The sequence below is a fragment of the Haliotis asinina genome, chromosome 1 (genome assembly GCF_037392515.1).
Source record: "Haliotis asinina isolate JCU_RB_2024 chromosome 1, JCU_Hal_asi_v2, whole genome shotgun sequence".
NCBI lineage: Eukaryota > Metazoa > Mollusca > Gastropoda > Lepetellida > Haliotidae > Haliotis > Haliotis asinina.
In genome coordinates, this window is record NC_090280.1 from 56625511 (window position 1) to 56650023 (window position 24513).

General features: G+C 38.2%; 2 protein-coding genes across 2 annotated transcripts; one reads left to right on the forward strand and one right to left on the reverse strand.

The window, feature by feature from the left end:
- Nucleotides 1-2361: 2361 nt before the first annotated feature.
- On the forward strand, nucleotides 2362-12221 carry LOC137294630 (max-binding protein MNT-like). The gene is made up of 8 exons (XM_067825692.1): nucleotides 2362-2585; nucleotides 2848-2983; nucleotides 3105-3146; nucleotides 3580-3691; nucleotides 7297-7480; nucleotides 8907-8999; nucleotides 9998-10237; nucleotides 10713-12221. Exons 1-8 carry the CDS (start codon nucleotides 2510-2512, stop codon nucleotides 11495-11497), a joined length of 1668 nt encoding a protein of 555 aa, XP_067681793.1. The 5' UTR covers nucleotides 2362-2509; the 3' UTR covers nucleotides 11498-12221.
- A 5866-nt stretch (nucleotides 12222-18087) lies between these two features.
- LOC137294640 (ADP-ribosylation factor-like protein 6-interacting protein 4) lies at nucleotides 18088-24398 on the reverse strand. The gene is made up of 5 exons (XM_067825704.1): nucleotides 24058-24398; nucleotides 22636-22841; nucleotides 22302-22410; nucleotides 21562-21631; nucleotides 18088-20378 (listed from the first exon to the last, which is right to left on the reverse strand). Exons 1-5 carry the CDS (start codon nucleotides 24309-24311, stop codon nucleotides 20322-20324), a joined length of 696 nt encoding a protein of 231 aa, XP_067681805.1. The 5' UTR covers nucleotides 24312-24398; the 3' UTR covers nucleotides 18088-20321.
- Between the last annotated feature and the right edge of the window lie 115 nt (nucleotides 24399-24513).

A 24513-nucleotide genomic window follows, 5' to 3' on the forward strand; every position in this document is an offset into this window, starting at 1 on the left:
TGACAAACCCTGCAGATTGATCACTTGAATGTCACCGGCCGTAGATGGTAGACAGCAAATATCTAAACTGTAACATAAATTCGTGTAAAAAAATGCATTAGCGCATGTACTTTCTTGTAAAACGTGGCTTTTGTTGACATGATATAGCCAGATTCCCCCGATCGACAACGATTCTTTCAGACCTTTATTCATTAATAATGTATTTTATCCTTGAGGTCGAGCGAAACACAAGTTTCCAGTGCGACTGGACAAAATCCAATGAAAATATTAACTGGGTTTTGTTGAAATTATGTTTGCAGCTAGGATGACTGATATTGTATGGGAGTTCAACGTATTAATAGACTAGATGTGTTAATTTTCCCTTAAATTCCTATAGGGAATATATTTTATGTGAATCTTTCAACAAGACTTAAAATAAATGCACTTTCAGTTATTTATACATGAACAAACAAAATGAGTAAATCCCTCGGTGAAAACTGAATTGATGAAATGATAAGTGATAATATGTCACAACTGATAATGTCACGTGAGCATCAGTCCACATATATTCAGAAAGTTGTTTCGCATGTAGGTGCTTAAGGGTCTGTGTTTACAACGTAACGTCTTTAGGCTACCTGCAGATATGAATGTGTAAAATATACGTGCATAGTTGACTTCCTGACGGACGCGTCAAAGTTTGTCTGTTCTCAGTAACCTGTTCGTTTCCAGGTAGTATTACTAATTATAATAACAATGATAAATAGTAAAGTATTACCGACTGACGTAAAATAAACATTATAGTAATAGGTATTATTATTAACTGGCGTACTATAATGATAATAGTAAAAGTATTGACAACTGACATCGTAATAAACCTGATAATATTACGTATTATGACTAATCATTCTCATGAATTCACTTGTGCATCATCGCTCCCAGCTTCTGCTCGAGTGCACAGAACAGCAATAATAATCTGTCTTCCAAAGCACTATAGTGGCAGCGGGATAGCTTAGTGGTTAAAGCGTTCGCTCGTCACGCTACCGACGAACCAGGTTTGATTCCCCCACATAGGTACAAGGTGCCACAAGTAAGCCACTTCATGCTCAGAACTATACTCACTCGGCAGTGCACCACCGCACTCCATCCGCCTCAAAAAGCTGTATCCGCCGGTGCACTCACTCACTGAATAGTTTTGACACATAATCAAAGATGACTTGAAGGATAAGGTCGTTTGATATTTTTTGCAACACATTGTGAGTGTTCTTTTCACATCCCTTTAAATCGTTTGTTTCCGTTCCGCTTGTGCGTCATCTGTGAGTTTTGTGGGTGATGGGCGTGGTTAGATTGGAAGAACCGTGTGAGTGAGTGAGTTTAGTTTTACGCCGCAGCAATATTCAAGCTATATGGCGATAGGATGTAATTAATAGAGTCTGGACCAGACAATCCAGTGATCAACAACATGAGCATCGATCTGCGCCATTGGGAACCGACGACATGATTTGTGTCAACCAAGTCAGCGAGCCTGACCACCCGATCCCGTTAGTCGTCTCTTACGACAAGCCTAGTCGCCTTTTGTGGCAAACATGGGTTGCTGAAGGCCTATTCTACCCCATCATTCACTCTTGTCTATATAAGAACCGTCTTCGGCAACACGTGTCATATATCGCAAAATGTACGTAAATATATGTTATTTTGTACACCCCAAGTGCTGTTTTTCTTGCATCATTTTTTGTAAAAGAACGTAGAATTACAATCACAAAAGAATACTTTTATCACTAGTGATGTTATTATTCTGTTCAAAGAATGCTGCAAAACGGCAGTTTGTTGGTAAAAAATAATTGATGAAGTAACTATTTTGTTACACAGAAAACGTATTTGATAAACTGTAGTGTTTGAGCTAACATCCTCGACGGGAAACACGGCACTTTTCGCAGATCGCATGTCGCTACAACAAGGAACCGGTAATCCTCTTGAACGTTACCAGGATACACGTTTCAGGAAAATATTATTACAGATATCCCGACAGACCCCGACTATGAAGCACGTGACTGGCGATGTGAGCGTCATCACTAGGGGAACGCCCACAAAATAATGGCAACTCTACTGGTGGATGTCATTCATAGAATTTGCAATCGGTGGCTTCTGTTTCATGTCGAAAAAGCGAAAATCGCGATATTTTGCTGATTGTGAATCAAGCAAAGTACACTTATGTACAACAAACTGTGAAATACACGTATGTTTACTCCCAAGCTCAGCCAAAACAAAGCATGTGATTTTCAGCGTGGAGCATAGATGACGTCAAACTGGAAGCTTACGATTGGTCGAAATTTGACAGGTGTCAATCACTGACCACGTGCTAATGTCATTTCGCCTAGCGCCTGTGTGTTTTGATCAAGCCGACCGCCATCTTATGTTGGTTGTTAAGTTTTAGAAGAAATTTTCTATATCCTCGGGTGTAACTTAGGTAATTTATGATCTACAAATGCATACGATCGCATGAGTTACATGGTAAGCTGGATCTGTACAAATAATGAGTCTGGAAACCCTATTAGAAGCCGCAGAATTTCTCGAGTCCAAGAAGTGGCGTACCCCGCCTAAAGCACGTGGTAAGTCTATGCACATGGCCAAGTTGGCATGCACAGCTTCACGACAAATGTCATTGTAATTTTGGCAAATGTGCTCTCAGAGATATGTTTGCAATATTTGTGTATTTAGACCAGGGCTAGCAATGACATTAGTCGAACGTAGTAAATAATCTGCATATGGCTTTAGTTGATATTTGAAGTAAACTCAACGCAGTGTAAATATTTGCATATTGATGAGAACTCGGCCTTGTCAAGACTCGACTGGATTTGATTTTTCTACTAGGTGAGGAATCCTCTCAGGATTTTCACCATTACGCTAAAACATCGTCGATAGATGACAACGGAGACTCGTCGCTTGACAGCAGCCATGGTCAAGGGGGACTTGGAGACGATTTCCGTGACAAGCGCCGCTACGGAGGGTAGGTGGTGTTCTCACTGAAAATGGCCGACATTTTGTGTTTGGATCACAATCAAAACACGGTTTCACGTTTCGTTCTGTTATTTAGTGTCCAAAACATATGTGTGATGTTTTGTTTTCAGAGCAGGGACGCGCGAGGTCCATAACAAGCTGGAGAAAAATAGGTGAGACGTTAATTTTGCATTACCCAGCCCATTGAGGTTCACGGCGACATGCGTGTTACTATTTTTAGACTCGTCCGCGAGACACATCCGCGTGGCTGGTGTTATATACTGCGTGTTTTGCAGCGATCAAATTGTAAACGTGAAGAACCATTTCCTAATATATCCTTAGATAGCATTACATTCTAAAACGAGTGTGTCTGTAGTAAGATTTCTATTGATGATTTGTTAATTCGTAATATGGGGAAATTGTTTATGCAGCATGATGTCAATATTGACAGGTCATATGTACTTGAGCTGTATATATTGTATGTGGTCAACGCGAATTCATGTGACAGGTTGAAATTAATTATTTGCAACAAACGCCTCAAAATGTTACTGAAGAAATGTAAAACAATTGTCATGGTGAGTTGACTTTGACAATATTTTTTTCCAGGCGAGCTCACTTGAAAGAATGTTTTGAAGTGCTGAAAAAACAAATTCCGTTTATGGAAGATAAAAAGACCTCAAACCTGAGCATACTGAGAGGGTCTTTGAAATATATCCAGGTAATCATTGATTGCATGCGATATAATTTTCTTTCACTGGAGATCATATCACCTCATTTTCCTGATATCTAATGCTGCCATGTGATTTTAAATTAGTCATAAACGCACATGGCTCAGTAACAATTAACTTTAATTAACAATTAAATGTGTTTTTTGCTCATATTAAATGTTTTTCATGAGAAAAATGTAAATTTTGAAATGATAAATATGATTTATGTTGAACTTTGAACAAATGCTTGCAGCATCATATGATAATACTTGACAGTCATTAATGTGTGATTGCCAGGAAATGGGCTGTTATTGGAGTAAGATCTATTTGTGGAACCGTGCATGTATATAGTGGCAATTTTATGAGAGTAAATGTTCATTTTTATGACCAACATGCAAAATATTTCCGAAAAATTTGAATATCATCATTTATTAAAACTAACTGACATAAATGAAATCATAATAAAACATGAACCGTCACGTGATATCAGAGTGTCCGGACGTTTCATTTCCCTCGATTGTTTAGATCTGCTTTTAAACAGATTTTATGATTAGGTAGCAGTGACTTTCAAGTCAAGCATTGATTGTGTCTGAATACATTTGGGCATAGAATTCTTGTAGGTAAGAAGATTGTTAAATGTGGAAGCATCTGACAGGACCTACAACCCATTCATAACCCGAATGTTTGGTTTGTTGTGTTGCCCAACGTATGACTATGCTATAAATAGAATTTCCCATAATCCTCTGTAAGGGAAGGTGTGGTCTAAGCTCTGGAGGTGGGGCTTAGGGTTATCATCTGACGGTTGTGAATAATAATAAGGCTGTCTATATTTGGAAAGTTTCTGGCAGCAGGCTGCTGCACATGGTAGCTTTTGATTGGCCGAGTGGAGTAAACACAGCCATGTGACATTGTCATGGTCGCCAGGTCAGTGTCAAACAAGCCTTCATTGCTATACACAACACCTTCAGATGGGGTCATTTAAGCAGAATATAGCTGGACGGAAAGCAACCTTTGAATGATTTCTTTTAAGGTTTCCTGGAAGATGGACATTTTCAATCGAAATTCAGAAATTTGGTTTTACCCCAGAACCTTTAGGTAACTTGGGTCATACCCTAACTTTTCAATGAACTTGGACATTCGTTATCAATGAGAGATCTATTTCAAGCTGTCCTCTTGTGATGAGTTGTGATTTGGTGGCGAATATGCAGGTCATCTATGTCGGTAACAGATAATAAATACTTATATCTAATATTCCAGTTTGTGTTTACAAACAAACAAGGCTTGTGACTGAATCTTTTAGTGGGATATGAAAATAGGTATGACTGATAATCATGAAGTAAGTCTACACTGCACAATATGTCCTCATAGGTACCTGTAAATCATCAAGGATGTTCAAAGGTGTGGGCATGTTGCATACATACAGAGAGCTTGATTATCTATCCCGATGAAAATACATGATTGCTCATAACACACTGTGTAGTGTGTTGAAAAATCTGTTCTGATGTTGCCAACTTTCTGTTGTTTTTGTGCTATGTTGACATGAATTATTGTTCATGACTGCCATATAGCTGGAATATTTTCTGACTGTGGCATGAAACTTCAAACAAATTAACAATTATAAGAAATTTTCTTTGTATATTTGTACTATATTTAGAATCAATTATCAGTGTTCGCGGTAGGTTATGTCTGAGTGCATACAGAAATAAAATTATAAATATGTAGTTCAATTGTTTTGCGTGTGGAATTGTCATTACAATCCAGAATCATTTCAAAATTAAGTACATCAGAATCTATGCATCCAAAACACACACACAAAATATTGTTTGTTTTTTGTGTGAAAAATGCAGGTTTCCACATTATCGCGAACACTGAATTATATTAATCTCAATGAAGTTTTCTTATTAAGGTTTCATTAATTTAAACAGCATAACTTTTTAACTGATTATGATATCACTTCTGCTGTTCATGTTTTTCTTTGACATACTCAAGATAATGTATGTGCATTATGTTCAAGTATTGACTTATCTGTTAACAATCAGAGGGTAAATGATGCCTGCCCCCTTCCCTGTCTGGAGTTAGTTATAGTTACCCCATCTGACTGCCCTTACATCCCGCCCCTCAACGTGGTCAGTGAACCAATGCAATTGACCACTTGGAATTTACCAGGAAATTGTGTACTCTAGAATTTAGGAAACAGGATTTGCATATAAAGTCAAAGGCGGTCTGTCACAGTGTTAGATATCATAGTCAAATAAAGCAGGTTTCTTTCTTCATAGAACAGAATTGAAATTTTTTCCTCAATACATAGCCTCACAGAGTAAGATAATATCAATTAAATTGCATCATGAAAATGAGGAATGTGTCTTTCTACATTTTACTAAATACAAGTCCTAATGAAGGCGTGTTATTTTGGGCTCCATCCATCCTTCCATGCCTCTGTCCATGCAAGTTTTTCTTTTCCAGAAAAGAACATAGAAACAGTTTAATATTTCTTCACCAACCTTGGCACATAGATAGGTGTTTTGGTAGTTTTGGATTTCTGAATAAAGTTGGGTTTGTTTTTTTTCATTTCTATGGAAACAAGTTTGATTTTGACTGAAATTGGGGTGGGAGCTCTTTTCTGTCGTAGAGATTTCCATAGCAGGGCTTTAAAACCTTTTGATGTCCTCCTTTGAATTTGTTGGTATATAAGAACCAAATGAGACAATCAACAGTACCACTCTCTCTCTAATATCAACAGTACGAAGGTACTTCAAACCATAGAAGCACTCCAGCAATCCATTGTTGATGCAAGCATGGTAGTATACGAATAGTTTACATATATGTGTTTTTGTCAGATCAATGTGAAGGACAGCGTAACATTTGACATAGTCATAACTAGTTGACATGCTTATGAAGAGTATTCTACCACTGTGGAGAATATTGATGGCCTTGTCTTCTTGTGTATTTTTCGGTGGTATAGTTGGTTTTGTATCTTGTCTTAGAATTTAATTATATACAGATTATGCAGCCTTTCGTGTGCTTTCAAAGATTTTAAAGAGCTGGCTTCAATGTTTTTACTTTCAGCATATGGTAATTTTCTACAGGTGGCCTCTGGTGAAATCAAGATGTCCTTCCAATTTTTTAGGAAGCCCAAAGAATTTTAGATTGTCTTTTCAAAGCATTTAATGAAATTGCCATTGTAATATGTATGGTGGCATTAGTCTTGGAATATGGAGTATATTAGCCATCAATATATTTGATGAGTTTATTAATTTATTATTTTATACATATTTAGTTGTTCTCTTTCTAAACAACCGAATATTTCACAGTTTGCCTTTGATGTACTCTTGGGAGTTACCTCCCTTGCATTGGTCCCTACATTCGTCAGTTTCCTGCTGATTGATATTCAACTAGATTCCATTTGCCAGTAACCTCTATTTTGGTTTCATTAGATCTTTTAAATATTTCTTTTGAGTAAAAAATATGCTTGAAATGACATTGAAGGGATAACATTCAGGCTGAAAGCTTTTGCAACATATCTTGCATTAAAGATGGATATATATTATATTGTATATATTCCAGAGTTGTTGATGTTTTGCAGCGAAGTGTAATCACATTGTCACAATGTTTTCAGAATCTAAAGAGAAAGGAGAAGGAGTATGAGATGGAACTACAGCGTTTGGCGCAGGAGAAGTCTCGTCTCCGTGACCGTATCGCTGCTCTAAAGATGGAGCTGGCTGAGATGAACATCGAGGTGGACCTTGTGCAGTGGATGCACAGTCAGGAACAAGAGACAAACTCAACCTCTACTGCCACTGGTGAGTATTGTCCTTATCTACTGTTTCCGGTACCTATTGTTTTAATCTACTCCCACTAGTGAGAATTGTCCTTATCTACTGCCACTAGTGAGTATTGTCCTTATCTACTGCTTCTGGTAAGTATTGTTCTTATCAACTGCCAGCGGTGAATATTGTCCATATCTACTGCCCCTAGTGAGTATTGTCCTTATCTATTGCGTCTGGTGGATATTGCCCATATCTAATGCCTTTGGTGTGGGAGTTGCCCATATCTACTGCCCCTAGTGAGTATTGTCCTTATCTATTGCGTCTGGTGGGTATTGCCCATATCTAATGCCTTTGGTGTGGGAGTTGTCCATATCTACTGCCCCTAGTGAGTATTGTCCTTATCTATTGCGTCTGGTGGGTATTGCCCATATCTAATGCCTTTGGTGTGGGAGTTGTCCATATCTACTGCCCCTAGTGAGTATTGTCCTTATCTATTGCGTCTGGTGGGTATTGCCCATATCTAATGCCTTTGGTGTGGGAGTTGTCCATATCTACTGCCCCTAGTGAGTATTGTCCTTATCTATTGCGTCTGGTGGGTATTGCCCATATCTAATGCCTTTGGTGTGGCAGTTGTCCATATCTACTGCCCCTAGTGAGTATTGTCCTTATCTATTGCGTCTGGTGGGTATTGCCCATATCTAATGCCTTTGGTGTGGGAGTTGTCCATATCTACTGCCCCTAGTGAGTATTGTCCTTATCTATTGCGTCTGGTGGGTATTGCCCATATCTAATGCCTTTGGTGTGGGAGTTGTCCATATCTACTGCCCCTAGTGAGTATTGTCCTTATCTATTGCGTCTGGTGGGTATTGCCCATATCTAATGCCTTTGGTGTGGGAGTTGCCCATATCTTCTGCCACTGGTGAGTATTGTTTTGATCAACTGTCAGCAGTGAATATTGTCCATATCTACTGCCACTGGTGAGTATTGTCCTTATCTGCTGCCACTGGTGAGCAAAGCATTGTCACTGAGGAGTAATACCTAATTCATTGCCACCAATGAATATTGACATAATCCACTGCCACCAGTGTGCAATCCATTGCCACAAGTATTGCCTTAATCCATTGCCACCATTATTGCTCTAATTGATTGCCACTTGTGAGTATTGCCCACATCCTTTGATATTGGTGAGAAGATGAAATGTTTAACTATTCCACAAGATGTTTTATAGCAGCAGGAGATTATTTAGATCAGGTCAAGTTCAGTGACCTTGCCCATATGAATGGTTACTCAAACAAAATACTGATCAATTTGTCGTCTGGTTTAGGGCTGCTTGTGAACAGGTCAGTTGTATATTTTGAATATTGCTGAAACGAACAAACAAATTTGGGAATATCAGAATTATTGAGCTCAGTTTCAGTGACTCTACTGCTAATATCTGTTGCTATGGTTTTGGTTTCAGAGGGTGGCAGTCCCATTGTGAGTGACGCAGAGGAAGATGGGGAGGAGGAGGAAGAGGAGTCTCCGACGCTGCAGCGTATCGCACCAAAAGCTGGTATGGAATGTGACAAGATCAGCAACATTAAGATTTTAATGTCTGATTCTTTTCGAGGCAACTAAGAGGTGATTGTGTGGCCACAATGGCTACTGAGTATGGATAGTACCTGATTGGTGACTACCAGGGAAGACCAACTCACAGGTTTTATCTGGAAGGTGGGTACCATGTGTCTGGTCATTTGTGACTACACCTGGACAGGAATGGTTGGATGCCATACCGCTGGTTAATAGATTTTTTTTCAGATGATATGGTGAAATATTGATGTATTGAATCCTTTTTAGGTTGAATGATTGGGATGTAGACCACTGTGAGTGAGTGAATTGAGTTTAATGTTGCCATGAAAGTATTGCAGAAACATCATGTCATGTCAGTTGAATGTTTGAGGAAAGCTAAAGTGATGCTGGTCCCGGACATTTACGACATTGGTGAAAGAATATGAGACTTATGTTGTCTAGAAGCTCTGCTTTGAACAGAGTAGCAGTTACATTATGATGATTATCGTATTCTGATTGTGTAAATCAATGCTCATGCTGTTCATCACTTGACTGTCTGGTCCAGACGTGATTTTTTTACGGACTGTCACCATATTGCTGAGTGTGGTGTTGAACAAGATACAAACAAGCCAAAATATCATGTTGTGTCAGGTTAATGTTGAAGGACAAAAACAATGCATACACCTCTCTGTGAGTCCCAGACTTGAAGGACCCAGTGAATGTCAGTTTAGAGGGCTTCAACTGTGTTAAAAACAAATGGATCAGTATTGCTGATTTCAGGATGGTTTTAAATAGAATTCCATGTTTGTCTGTGTCATCGAAGTGCAGGCCAATATCAATAAGTCAGATAATCAGAATATTTATGGTCACATGCTGGAACTGTTCCCTTCATAGTCATTAATATGAAAATCATTTATGTATAATTTTCTGAAAATAGCTCTATGATTTGACAAATATTTAACCATTACATCTGTCTGTGAAATTTTCACAATGACTTTGCAGCGATGATGAACTCGGCTGTGAAGTCTCTGCCACTTGGAATGTATAAGAATGTGTCCTCGGGTAAAGCAAGTTCTACTGTGCAGCATGCATCGCCAGTAACAACAGCTGCCTCTCCGTCTGTTCCCCCACCTCCTGTAGCCCCTCGACCACCCCTGGTTAGACCCCCTGTCACTCAGATACTTCACGACACACTGACACAACGCCAAGCGTTACAGAAACAAGCTCTTGCTGCATCTCAAGGTGAGTGGTCAATGTTTTCCCAGCCAGGGCAGTATAGCCCAGAAACTAGTGCTTGTTCAGAGTGAGTCCCCTGGACCCCATGCTTAGTCAAAATGGGTCCCCAGTACCCCATGCTTAGTCTAAGTGGGCCACCGGACCCCATGCTTACTCAAGGTGAGTCCATGCTAGGTCAAAAAGGATCCCTTGGACCCCATGTTTGGCAGTGTAGGTCCTCAGTGGAAGACCTTCTCAATTATGTTGTAGCTTTGGCAGCCGGATTGTAATTTTAGGTGGTTTTTAACTCCTGAAAATCTGTGACCTGACTTTTTTTTGTGACACATGGTGATATGTTTTGTTGTTGACCACTAGTTTGATTGGCTGAAACATTGCTGATGCTGTTTAAAATAACTGAGTCGCAGTTTTATGACTATATTTATGCTGGTTTCACATTATTGCTAACAAACCTTCCCTCTAAATGAGGTGTTCTCTATTGCAGCTGCCCGTGCAGCCTCCCAGATCAACATGAAGCAACCAATTACATCTTTACGACAACCGTTTGCAATCAGTAACCTTGCCCCTTCTACGACCTCTGTGAATCCAGGAGGTCATACAGGATCAGGAAAGCTGATGACGGCCACCGTGAATATCCCTAATATTTCCAAGGCTCTAGGACATCCACTGTTGGTTGCTGCAACAGCTCTTGGCAGCAGTGGCATCCCAAATGCTGGTGGATCATCATCAGCCATCCTGAATCACCTGAATTCAGTTAAAAACCCTTTACCTTCTGTCATAACGACTTTGGCCCCACCCACTGTTTCCACGGTAACAACAGTCCCAACAATCAAACCCATTTTTGCGACATCCCCAGCGCACTTGGTGCCTGGGCAGCTGACATTTAATCCGTTGATCACTGGAACGTTGCCCAAGACGACAGGGCAAGTATTATCTACAGTTGGGAGCATCCCTACAGGTACGATCCTGACTTCCACCCAGACGCAAGTAACCAGCATGCCCCACATTATGTCCCTAGCACACATGGGCCTTAACAACATGACTGTCATGTCGCCGGGGATGCCAGTTGCCAACTTGGCATCAAATCAACTGAATAACGTTCTGTCGCAGCAGGCAATCCTGAAGCAAATCCCTCTTCTTCAGCCTCATATACTTCAGTCGGGGCAAATGATTGGAACCCCTGTCGTCAAGCCAGTTGTCATGGTTTCCATGCCTAGTGTTGCCACGACGACTGCTTCCACGGTGCAGGTCACCAATTCTACATCGTAACTGCATTCCAGGACGATTTGTTGTTGCTGTTTTTTTGTCGCAGAGAAACAGAATAGAGTTATGTCCTGTGGCATACGTATTTATTTTAGTATTATCTCTTCTAAAGAGATGCTGTTGTATCCAGGACAACTGTTGCTAGGTAACATGGTGCATACATTAGGGTCTTGTTTTTTATCCATTTGTTACTGAAGTAAAAATGTTATCAAGTGTGATAGTGAGATATTTTGACATGTTTACATGAAATGTGCTCTGATTGTTGTGTATGATGTGTAAATGTTTTGTGTCTTGTGCCAGAAATGTCTAGTTTGCATGGATGTATAGAAAGTATTCATGGACATGTTATGGCAGTTTTTTGCTAATTACTGGTACCATTTATCATAAACTAACATGACAAGGTCCACTTGTTCATGAACTTGAGTGCTCTATTGTTCGTAAACCTTACTTGGTTCACTTTTCATTAACTTTATTTGGTTCACTTTTCATGAACTTTACTTGGTTCACTTTTCATGAACACAATTTGGACGAGGTTCGCTGTTCCTGAACTGTATTTGGTTGACTTTCCATGGCTTGGTTCACTGTCCCTGAACTGGGCATGGTTTGCTGTTAATTATCTGGACAGGTTCACTAGTTAATGAACTTGACTAGCATAGGCAGATCAAGAGGGTGGTACAGAGGTGCGCACCCCAGCTCTTGTCCTGAAAGTTTATTAAATAACCATTGAAAACCAGTGAAAATGAAGTACATTGTATGTGACACCTCTTTCTCAAGACAGTACACTCCTCTTTTCTCAAAAGGCTCTGACTAGGTTTACTGATATTGAATATGAACTGTTTTCACTGATGAGGAGCTTGACTTGGATTACTAGTCTTTGGAAATCAGTTATAATTACATGAAATAATCTGTAATAAATTATGAATTTGACACAGTACCCTTAATGTAAATAGCACTAAATAGCTTTCAAATAATTCACAAGACAACATTTAAGGGACACTATAGGTGAGACTTTCTTGTCAGACATATTATCGAGTTAATCCTGCACTAACTGATAAATTTCATGAGAAAGTTAATCGAACATTTCATCATTGATGATTAAAACTGTAACCAAACCATCCTTGCAATCGGTTTCAAAGGTGATGAATTTTACTGATTTCATTAATCATGAATTCTTTCAGCAAATATAAAATATTCAGCTCATGACATCATCAACTTTCCCTCATAATTAAATGTATTGATCTCATGCACTATGAACATGAATTGTATCAACAAACATGAAATCACCTGTTTCCGATGATTAGAAAAATGATTAATTTTTCAAAATGTTCAATGCAGATGTCATTTCTGTATATGTGGGTCAGGCTCCCTTACTGTAACACTCGTGAGTAGGTGGGTGGGTGGGTGGTTAAAGCATTTGCTTGTTGTGCCAAAGATCCGGGTTTGATTCCGAACATGAGTAGAAGGTGTCGAGCCCATTTCTGGTGTTCCCTGCCATGATATTGCGGGAATGTTGGGAAAAAAACAGCGTAAAATTGCACTCACTCTAAGAGACGCTGCTTTGAACAGCTGAACAATATTTTGGTTAGATCACGATTTGAAGGAGAAAAGCGTGAAGCGATGCAGGTCTTTGCTGTTGACCATATTAACAAAACCCATGAAGATAGCACTGGCAAACCTTGAATGAAATTGTAGTAAATTCTAAACTGTATCTTCACAGGAGACGAACATGGGATGCTGAAGACCAAATCTAGCCTGTATCTTCATGGGACAAAGTAATGTCCAACACTCACGGTGTGTCATACCAACAATAGGACACATTTTAGGCCACAAAAACAAATCACCATTTAAGTGAAGGAATTGATTCCAATGACTGACATAAATCATGAAACTACTGTTTTGAAACATTTGAATCCGGTATATTTTCAGTTGAGTCCAGTTATCTTGAACACAAAAGGACCAGAGAAACATAATGTATATTATGGTTTTTTTTATAACCTTTACTATGTAAAGTACAGATTCTCGGGATTCAAAACCCACACCCTCAGAGTCACGCACCTAATCCCAGCATACAAAGTCTAACCCGCTTAGTCACTAGGCTTCAACAGACCATGGACAGTACCTGTCTGATAGGTGTAAATTGAGACACGGTTATCTGGAGTTGACACATCTGATGAGAGATTATTACACATTAACAGTCTTGTCCGTGCACATATTCAGTACAGTTTTTGCTGACTGAAGATCTTGCAGGCGTAAAGTGCCAGTCATTGAGGGAGTATTCTGTCAGAACAATCAATGTCATATGATTGATGCTAGCACAACATTGTGTTTACGACGAAATACTTCTACAAATTGAAACTTTACAAAGTACAGAAGAACATGAATTCAGCTGATATGAGTAACGTTTAAATCTTGTGACTAGTGTGTTTTATGAAGCCCTTTACATGTATCATAACTGCCATTATACTTCATCACACTGTAAAAAAAATATCTTTTAAATTTTTCTAGACTACATGCTCACCAACAATGATTGTCAGGGTAATAGTCTTTCTTGACCTATTACCTTCTACTGCTAAAACTACAACTACTACAGTAAGTGGATGTATTATGTGCTAAACTGCATTCACTAGACAAATGCTCATAACACTAACATACGTCTACTGGTATTTACAAAGTTTGTAATTGTCGAGATTAGGCTGTGTTGTAAAATTGGTTAAACACAGGCAAGTATATGAAGTCCTTTTGAAAGTGCAGAAATTTTCAATTTTTTAAGTCCAAAGTCAGTTTGTTCCACAACCTAGGTAGGCTTTAACTGTTTTTATCTCTCATGACTACAGGAAAAGTGACGCTAGGGTAAAATGAAGACAACTGTGTAAGGAGCTTGCAATGATAGTGATTTTGTTCAGTCATGTTTTTGACTGTAACTACAATGAGAAGATCTAGCTGGATGCAAACATCCTTGTGTTGTGAATTACATATTGCAGTCAAATATTAAGTTCAGCATGTCAAACTTGTAGATTATGGTCCGTCAGATATCTGTGGAAACATATATTTCATTGTTTCAATATTATCTTGATCAGTCGAGAAAGAATATACAAAAATGTTGCCAAGTATATTTGATGTTATATAAAATATTTTAAGGTCTGGCTGCAATAGAAGGTACTTTGACCATAAACAAATTGCATGAGCATTCAATGCTTTGTTGTTTTTTGTTTCTGCTAAAAGTATTCTAGGCTAATCAGCAGAACGGGATGGTGGGGTAGCATAGTGGGTAAAGCACTATCTTTTCACACTGAAGGCCCAGGTTTCCACACATGGGTACAATGTGTGAATATTGCTTAAAGCAGCACAGAAATAAACTTGCTTAAAATGACCTGGAAAGACAGATTGACTAGAGTCAAATGAAAAAATTACTTAATAGCATGTCAGAGTAGCTTAAATGATATAATCAGGGTTCCTTAAACTTCTTTCCAGAATAGTGGCAGTGGGATAGCCTTGTGGTCAAAGCTTCCATTCATCATGCTGAAGACCAGGGTTCAGTTCCCGCACATGGATACAATGTGTGAGGCCGATTTTTTGTGTCCTGCTATTTTACTGGAAAAAGCAGCATAAAACAATAATCACTCACTCGCTCTGTTCGGAATATGTGAGGATATGCTATAGTAGTTCTGTAAACACTGTTGCTTGGGAGAGAGAATGTGTTGTCTGTTTCACTTGTGTGATGTATTGTTTTTTGGTAATCTCTTCAGGCAGCTTCTGGTTTTGTTAATTACCTATTGTAAGTACTTTCTGTTGCTATTTGTGTATATATGTTCGCCACTCCATACCTGGGCCCCGTTTCACAAAGCTTTTGTTAGCCTAAGACTTGTCACTTTCCTTGATGCATTTGTACCTTCTATGTTGTAGTATATGTGGTATGAATGCTGCCATAAAAGTTACGACATTAGAAGGTTACAAATACTACGAGAAAGGTTACAGCATCTTAGGCTTATGAGAGTTTTGTGAAAAAGGGCCTTGGACCAGTTTAAGTTCATATTCTTTGTAAATATAGACTGGAAATACTAATTTATAACTTTGGTGCAAACTGTATTATTAAACCACAGTTTTTTCCCACCTTTTGTTGCAAAATTAATTTCGTCCAGATTTGTTGGTATAAATGAAAGTTGCAATATCTATATCGCATATAGGCTAACTAAAAATGTCATGCTTGAACAGATGTAAACAGTTGTACCAATTTGTACTTTTTGAAGAAACAGTTTTCTTCTGATACATGTACTTGACAAAGTTGAAAGACGTCTCAGTACTGCAAGGCTAGGGAAGCTTAGTGGGTCAAGTGTTAGCTTAAAGTGTCTAAGATCTGGGTTCAGTTCCCTAGATGGTAAGGTGTGAGGCCAGTTATTGGTGTCCCTTCATTTCAATAGTGATCTCCCTGTGAAGCCATGTTCAGTATGACCAGGGGCAGCCTGGTGGTTAGAGTTTTTGCCCATCACATCGAAGTCCCAGATTCGATTCCCCATGTGGGCACTATATGTGAAGCCCCTGGCTGGTAACACCCGCCATGATATGCGAGTCTAACAAACCCTAGTAGGAGGTTGTGTCAGGTAACTTTTTGGCTACCTATGACTGTCTACTCAAATGTGAGATGGCTGAATGGACTTATCCAATCAGACAACAGCTACTGTTTAGGGTTTGGAGGGACTAACAAAATTTCCAAAGTCACTGACACTGATCCTACAACAAGTGAAAATCTGCATAAAACACAGATATTAGAGCTGGAGTATATACGCTCAGGGCTTTCTGACATGGTTACCATTAGCTAATATTTCCACAAGCTGGCATCCTTGAATATTGACAAAAATGCTGCTTTCAGTTACTGTTTACTCACTTGACAGTATTGTAGGTGCTCCTTGTGCATTACCCAGAAGTGACTGTATGGAACATAGCATTAGGAAGTGTTCAGGTACAAACCTTTTTGAAGTAAAAGTTTAAAAAAGTACTGTGCAATGTCCACTTTTGTCCGTTTGGTAGGCTGTGCTCTGATTGGTCAATCTGAAAGGTTACCTGACGCAACCTCCTAGGGTTTGATAGAATCCTTAGAGGAAAGTAACTGAAAATACTGAGACTAAGTTTACTTAGACTGCTCTGTAAAGCCATGTTTATTTTTACCCTAATGTAACAATACCCCATCAGGTCTCCCTAGCAGTGTAGGTATTTTATGTTTGAGGATCAGCATTGAGAGAAGTGGCGTAACCAGGTAGTGAAAGCATTCCCTTGTAATGGGGGCAGAAATCTGCAAATCAATAATACAAAAACAGACGAGCCGAAGCATTGCATTCTACATAGATGTCATTCAGATTGCCAGAAACAAATATGGAAAAGATACCCTCTACTCAATGGTTGTCTGTTGATATTGTGTAAAAAGTGAACCCATATTTTATCCAAGCTATTGAAATTTTGATAGGGAGACAGAAGCCTGTCAGTATGTTAGTCTGGCTTTACAGATGTTATGTAGGAGAACATCAGCATCCCTGTCAAAATTTGAGTGAGAGAGTTACTTAAGTGCCAAATTATAGGATACCTCATACTGACAAGACGTGAGTCTCTGAGCTCCTTCATTAAGCTATAAGGGGATTTAATAAATATTCCACTATTTGCTGATATAGAGGGATAACGTTGTATAAAGCATGCAACTATTTGGTGTGTTTTATGAGCACACCTTCTCAAAAACTATATCCAGACTTCAGTAATGGGAAAATCATCTTTTCTGTTCTCAACCCTGGATACTATACTACTCAATAAAACTGAAGACCACTTTATTTCTTTATGTTACTGTAGTCCATTACGGATTAACTATAATACACTGAGGGAAACAAATAAGGGAACACCACTTGATGGCAGTGTTCCTCTGATTATTCTCAGTTTCTCACCCACAGTGTGCTACAAAGCTTGTGAAGAAACCTGGAAAACAACAAAGAAACACTGGTGCTTAATGTGATACCTTTTTTGTTTCGCTCAGTAAAATATGCATGAATTTGGTTTACCTTAAATATTTCAGCAGTATGTATGTTCCTTCAACACATACATATGGCATTTTTGAAGGAAGAAATTCCAGAAACCCATGAAAAAAGACAAATATTAATTTGTACCAGGTTTATTCAACAAGGAGATGATACATCTCAGTATATAGTCATCAAAATGTTAAATGTAACAAGTAAATACGTCTCGACTGAATCAATCTCAGTTACCATATTACCTCCATTAAGTGCTATGTGCTCTAGTGTACTGGAGTCTCCAATGTCAGCTGTTCTTACAAACCAGTATTCATTGTAGGGGTTGGTGTAGTGTGGTGTAATCTTTATCTGTAGTTGACTTGTCCCTTATAGAAATTACCCTTATTTAACACCTTACTCCCAGATCAGTGCCTGAATCAAGTTTTTAGAGATGGAAAGCACAATGATGAAAATGAGGCTGGTCAGATCAACTTCCATGTTTGATTTCCACATTGGTACAATATCTAGCCTTTGGAAATACTCAGATTTTGACAAAATGAGTCTTGGTGTGATGGGAGAGTCAGAACCTGAAACTGTGGAATATTTAGATTTTATTTTAGAACATTGCATTTCACAAAATAATATGGCCTGGGGACTGAGAGATAGCTAGGGTACAGTTTGTGAATTGCTGATTTCCCCACTGTGATATTTCTGGAAGGTATTACTAAGTTGCAAAAACATGCTTTAATTACAGAGGTTTCATTGAGGACAGTCAATTCACACAACGTGAATAATATTGTCATGTGATAAAAAGAGGGCAATTTTTTAATGTAATTTAGTTTGTAACAGACTTATTGTACATAGACAACCTTGAGTAAATGAAAACGGCATGCAACAATATTTCCGTTTGAAATTTAAGAATTATTATTATTTTTTATTTTCAGTTCAAGTGCCAACAATTGTTTCACTGTTTTGATTCTTTTCTATTAATTTATCATCTAGTTAACATCACTAAGTGGACTCTTTCTCAGTGTATGACTAAAGCAAAGTTGAAACATGCTTGAATGTAACAAGACAAAAAAAGGTAACTTTAGGATGAAAAATGATAAACAATTTTTTTTACAAAAAAAAAGCCTATTTAAGTTTCCATTCAAATTCTGCTTTTAGTATTTATGTTTGATAATACTCCAGATGTGTAAACATTGTTACTGGATCATGTAAAGCCGTTGCTAGGGAAACCAAAAAGGTGTATAGTACACATTCACAGGAATACTGTTGAATAAAGTGAAAATGTCTGAATCAATCAATTTGGTTGTTTTTATTGAACACTGTCATATACTGTCTGCTAAGGATAACACTGTTAAGATGACTATTTTTTTTTCACAGCGAATATTGAGAAGTATATAAGCTGACTTGTTTTGTTTCAGACTTACGAAAAATGATTCAGTTGGGATGGGGTGGCAAATATTTGCTGTCAAGATGAATTTAAGGTTTAAGTTGTGATAACCATAAAGTTAGTGGAGAATATACTCACTAAAATGTAACACATACCATCCTTTTACTTGTGAAATCAATGATCCTGTCCCAAAATATGTTAATTAACTTCAAACAGAAAGGAATATTCAACAGGACAAATGTCTGGTAATACTAAATTAGTTGGATTGACCTGTATTTCCATGTTTCATTTGGTGAAGGTGCAGGGTAGTCCCCCTGGTTGAGCCCTTGCTTCTACCCAAAACTAAGTATATTGTGTGAATGCCATTTAGAAGGGATACACATCAGGAAGAACATTTTATGAATGTCAACTTCTTTTTTGATGAGTAACACTTTTTTTTAAATATAATTACCCCATCATGTGATAATAGAAAAGCTGACATCCATAACCTTCTCGTCCTTAATGTGGTGTCATTTGGTTTTATAAGTTTGCTAATTTTTGCTTCAGGGTGAAGGTCAGACTCCCATATTGAACTTTCTGTACACCATTCAAATCATGAGAAGTAAAGAAACTCACATGGTCACCTAACACTAATTTAGTAAAATAAACTGGTAGTTTGACATGGCTTTATGAGACAAAATGTTGCACAGCAGTTCCCATTCAAGACTCATGACCAGGCACCTGCTTTGAAATACAGGTGGGTGGGTTTGGTGTTTTTAGCCACACTGCAATAGTTATTTTCAATGGCATTGATACTGCATGCAATGATCCCTGCAGTTGCTGGGGACCTTTCATAAATGGGATTCTCCCTATGGTTATTTTAAAACAGCCCCTGTCATATTGGAACCATTAATTTTACCAAAACTGACGATATGGTATGAATGTATATGTATATGTATAATGATACTGAATACCATTCTGTTTGGGATTTTTCATTTTAAAGTAATTGAACCTAATCTAACTCCTTGACCCACATCTTGAAATGAAATGGGAAAATGTTAAAGGACTTTGGTTAGGTCCAACATGGCATTACTGCAATTAATCAATTCACTACACATTCAGTGTTTTAAAAGAAACAGAACCTGACAGATTAAGAAAGAAATGGTATCCAGATATTATACAGGTAACCAGTATGCGAATAATAAAAATCATAAAATGAAAATATAAAGTTCCTTTTCATGTCGTGAACAAAGTGAAACGTAACATGAGGAAGACAAAAGGTAATTTGCCGTTACATGGTACTTGGTTATGGTATCCAGCTGAGCACCTGCCTCTCCTGGTGTGTTGTCTTCCTTCAATCATGTCATGTTGGACAAGTCACATAATCTCTGGTAACAGTTGTCCAGGAACTGGATGCAGGTGGCTTTAGAGTCTGTTAGTGCTATTGGGGTGACAACAACTAAGTACATCATTTCAGCAAACCAACTTGAGCTTGGTAAGACAACCCATCCCCTCTTGTAGCCTGCTGTAAAACAAAAAGTTTGAACAATTATAGTTTACAGATAGCTGTGCTTCTAATCTAAACAATAAACATGCTGAACCAATCCTTGACAGAAACAGTGTTCAGGTATCTGTCTTGTATGTTCCCCAGGGAGCTGAGAATGAAACTTGTGTGATTTCTGTTCCACTGACTGGCCAGTAATATAGTGTATTTAATACAGTGAGTTGAGTTTTACACTGTACTCAGCAACATTCCAGCTATATCAGTATATGGCGGTGGTCTGTAAATGATCGAATCTGGACCAGACAATCCAGGGATCAACAACGTGTGCATCGATCTACGCAATTGGGAACTGATGATATTGGTCAACAAAGTCAGTGAGTCTGACCACCAGATCCTGTTAGATGCCTCTTACGACAAGCCTAGTCGCCTTTTGTAGCAAGCATGGGTTGCTGAAAACCTATTCTACCCAGGATCTTCATGTGTCTGACACACTATAAATATACTTATGATTGTTATTTATATCTGTCTTTTAATAAGAATCAAGCAGTTTGGTCAAAGCTGATATTCACAATATTTCAGTTACAACACTTCCAGGAAAGTCTGAAGTTAAGGAGGTCCTACATATTTACCACACTAGTAAACCCCACAAACACAGGCAGGTGACAAGCCTAGGAACATTTTACAGTTAAATCTGATTCCGATCCATGATAATTGGTTTAAAGCACACCTAGCTAACTAAGCACAGGGAACTCAGTTACTGTGGCACCAATAGGACTGGGCAACCATACTCCAAATCTGATAACTCAGTCAACTGAGCAACAAGTACAGTGTATATTTTTCACTTAAATTTCAATGTAGAACCGTTTTTACAAAATTCATACTTCATTAAAATAATAGGTATTCAATTTTTACTGCCAGTGGGCATTTAAACTGTCTATGAAATATCAGATTCCATGTCAGTTGTACTCAGTTCGGTGCTGGAGGAAAGGATGCTACAGTAAATCTTGGACACGGACAGGTCTTCATTGTTGTAATGACATTCCGGGGATCACAAATGCACCTGCAGACCACTGACAATATTATGAACAACATCATGCACAAGCCTAGAAAAGAGATCTTACTGCAAAAACTGTTTCATTGTTTCAAACCTATAAGTTAACATGGAATGGTAGCCAGTTCATTGGTTTCATCCCAATATATTTACCTTGTTAATTTCTAGATGCCGTTCTCTTGTGACAATCTCTTCCATTATTTCACCGTCACCTTTCACTAATCTGGAAGAAACCATAATTCATTATCACTGCATATTCACCAGGAGATTACAAAAGAAAGCGCCAAAATTCAAAGAAATCCAAAGGGAGCTAATAGATTATTATAGACTAACTAAATATGCAGCCTCCATAAATTCAAACATCGACAGATTTTATAAATATTGGTCGAGTTGTCATTTGCTTTTTAGTTAGTCCTCATGAATTGTAAATGAGTATGCGTGACTGTAAAAATGCAACAAAAATAAAGAAATTATAAAAAAAAAATAATTCATTATCTTAAAATGTAATAGATCTGAATATCTTCTCCATCAACTAGCCTGTTTGTATAATATTTAGTAGGTACACCAAAATCAGAAATGAGAAACAGAACTGTTTATTCTGTTACATTGGTCACATGATCTCGCATACCTCACCTGGCTCTGCCTGTTTCAGTATGACATGTATGTCTCACCTGACTCTTCAAGCCTCAGGATCATACACATATCTCACCTGGTTCTCCAAGTGTCATGATCACACGTCTTACATAGTTCTCCCTGCGCCAGGATCATACACACATCTCACATGACTCTCCCAGGCTCATTATCATCATGACCATATGGATGTTTCATCCGGTTGTCCAAGTTGTGGGATCAATCTCATCCAGTACTCCAAATCTCACAATCACTAGTTTTACCTGGTTCTCCCAGTTTCTGGATCATATACATGTCTCATGACGCTCTGTTGTTTTTCCCACTCCTCCTTGCTCATTGGCTTCATCACACGAGGGACTGGACCAACATCTCCTGAAAGATTGGTTAGATAATTCTAGACAGTCTTCAACAAACACATGCAACCATGATTACATAAAGCACACATTCAGAAACCCAAAATGAGGATATTTCACCCACAGGCATAATTACATAGGGTTATTTGGATCTTTGAAGATTTACAAAGTTGCCACATTTTTAGTTTGATTTGTTACATTGTATTTATCCTGTGTAATGTGTGTATACATATTATATACTTACCAGACTTAGATTTGGTACCAGGAGGTGTAACCATGGTTACTCCTACTGAAGGTGTTAGTTTTTGTGTAATGCTGGAAATACTTTTTTCCTTTGCTTTGTCCTGTTTCTGTTTCTCCTTTTCTTTTTTCTTCAATTTCTTTTTCTTCTTTTTGGCTTTCTTCTTTTTTCTCCTCTCTCTTGATGAGGATGAATCGGAAGAACTGTATCTGACAATATAGATAAAAAAAATGTAACTACATGGTAAAGTGTTTGAAATAAATCAGCTGATGCTGTAATCATTTGACATGAAGCTGAATCCAAGTGCACTGACAAAGCTTAGGTTTACATTATGTGTATGTACACTGATCATGATAAAAATGTGGACTGAAATGCATCATTACCTGGATTATCAAGAAGGCTGTTGGATGAATGAGTACCATCAGGTAATGATGCACACCTTGGCATATTAGAAATATTTATTGGTTGTGAGATGTCCAGCAAAGTGCTTCACCTCAAGTTATTAATGAAAGAATGTTTTCACAAATCACAAAACAAAATAAACGAAAAACCTACATCAGTTTTGCTGTATCATGCTGTATAATATACTCGGACGTCGTTGTTGTATCACGGCATTCATGGTATCACAGCAAATCAGTATATCTGGTTTCACGCACTAGACACGCCTTTTAGAAATGATTATTATGTCAATCAACAGCATAACAACAGTGGCTTGTTTACCTTTTTGAAACTGGCAGGATGTATCAAATCCCTGTAAGTTTTATCCAACAGAATTATTAACATTAAACTCTGAAATCTGTCTGACCCCCATCCATGAAATACCTGCTATAATATTTACTTTTCATATTTGACCCTTCCCACTCCATCTGAACTACGTCGTCTGCATATCCTTGTTGCCAAAATATAGCGAAAGTGATGTCATGAGCTAAAATTATCTCCTGGGGTGAATTTTAGTGTTTACCGCGATACAATGGAGTTCTCTCCTTTGGTAAATGTTAATCGGCTCTGTTCATGTAATGGCTTTCGCTGGAACACTATCGAAGTTAAAATAATAATTCTTCCCAGATGTGTTGATTAAATGTCATGTTAATCAGATTTTACGATAAAACAGGCCTCATAAGTTCAGAATTTCTTTTCTGATTACGGATATGTCAAGTACCGCGATACAACGACGTCGCAGGCTACAACCGAACAATGTCGTGTTACTGACAATCTGTTACACTGAAATCTATATTTATGATAAACATACCACGTATGGGGTAACCAAACAATAGTACGTTATATGCAAACGTAAGTTTGTGACTTTTGCCAGCAGAATAGGACGCTCTTTACCCTGCTTCAACATAATTACAAATCGTTCAAGGGTATTTAGTGTGTTCTACCTTAGTTACAAATTGAAATTGTTCAAGGATATGTGTGCTTTACCTGCGTTTTGAGCTACTCTTTTTTCTTGCTTTCTTCTTGGAATTATCGTTGTGTCTCGAAGACTTTTTGTGTTTATGTTTGTGCCTTCGTTCACTTGATGAAGATGATCGTGATGACTGAATGGAATCAGATGAACTCGAACTTGCATTTCGAGACTGCCACGATCGCTTCCGTTTCTTTGATGTAGGCCGCGATCGACGTTCCCCCTTTGCAGATGGAGACCTGGAATGTTTTCGCGTTCTCCTATTCTCCATTGTAAAACAATATCCCTGCAGGATTTGTAGAACCACAACACATATCAGGCAGCGATTATGTGCCACGCATGGAGGCTGCCATTTTGTTTCACTAAAGGTCAAACTATTTTATACTACGGAAAATGAATAATGCATTTTCTTTATGTGTTTACCCATTGTAAGAAATATACCCTTTGAGCTTTCAGGCATTTTTGACATTGTG

Bases quoted from the DNA above. Each gene is read 5' to 3' on its own strand.
- LOC137294640 (XM_067825704.1), bottom strand. From the start codon at position 24,311: ATGGAGAATAGGAGAACGCGAAAACATTCCAGGTCTCCATCTGCAAAG. The intron at 22,411-22,635 runs GTAAGTATATAA...CCAATCTTTCAG, and splicing joins TGGTACCAAATCTAAGTCTG to GAGATGTTGGTCCAGTCCCT. The intron at 20,379-21,561 runs GTAAATATATTG...TTTGTTTTACAG, and splicing joins GGCATCTAGAAATTAACAAG to CAGGCTACAAGAGGGGATGG.
- LOC137294630 (XM_067825692.1), top strand. From the start codon at position 2,510: ATGAGTCTGGAAACCCTATTAGAAGCCGCAGAATTTCTCGAGTCCAAG. The intron at 2,586-2,847 runs GTAAGTCTATGC...TTTTTCTACTAG, and splicing joins TACCCCGCCTAAAGCACGTG to GTGAGGAATCCTCTCAGGAT. The intron at 9,000-9,997 runs GTATGGAATGTG...ATGACTTTGCAG, and splicing joins GCGTATCGCACCAAAAGCTG to CGATGATGAACTCGGCTGTG.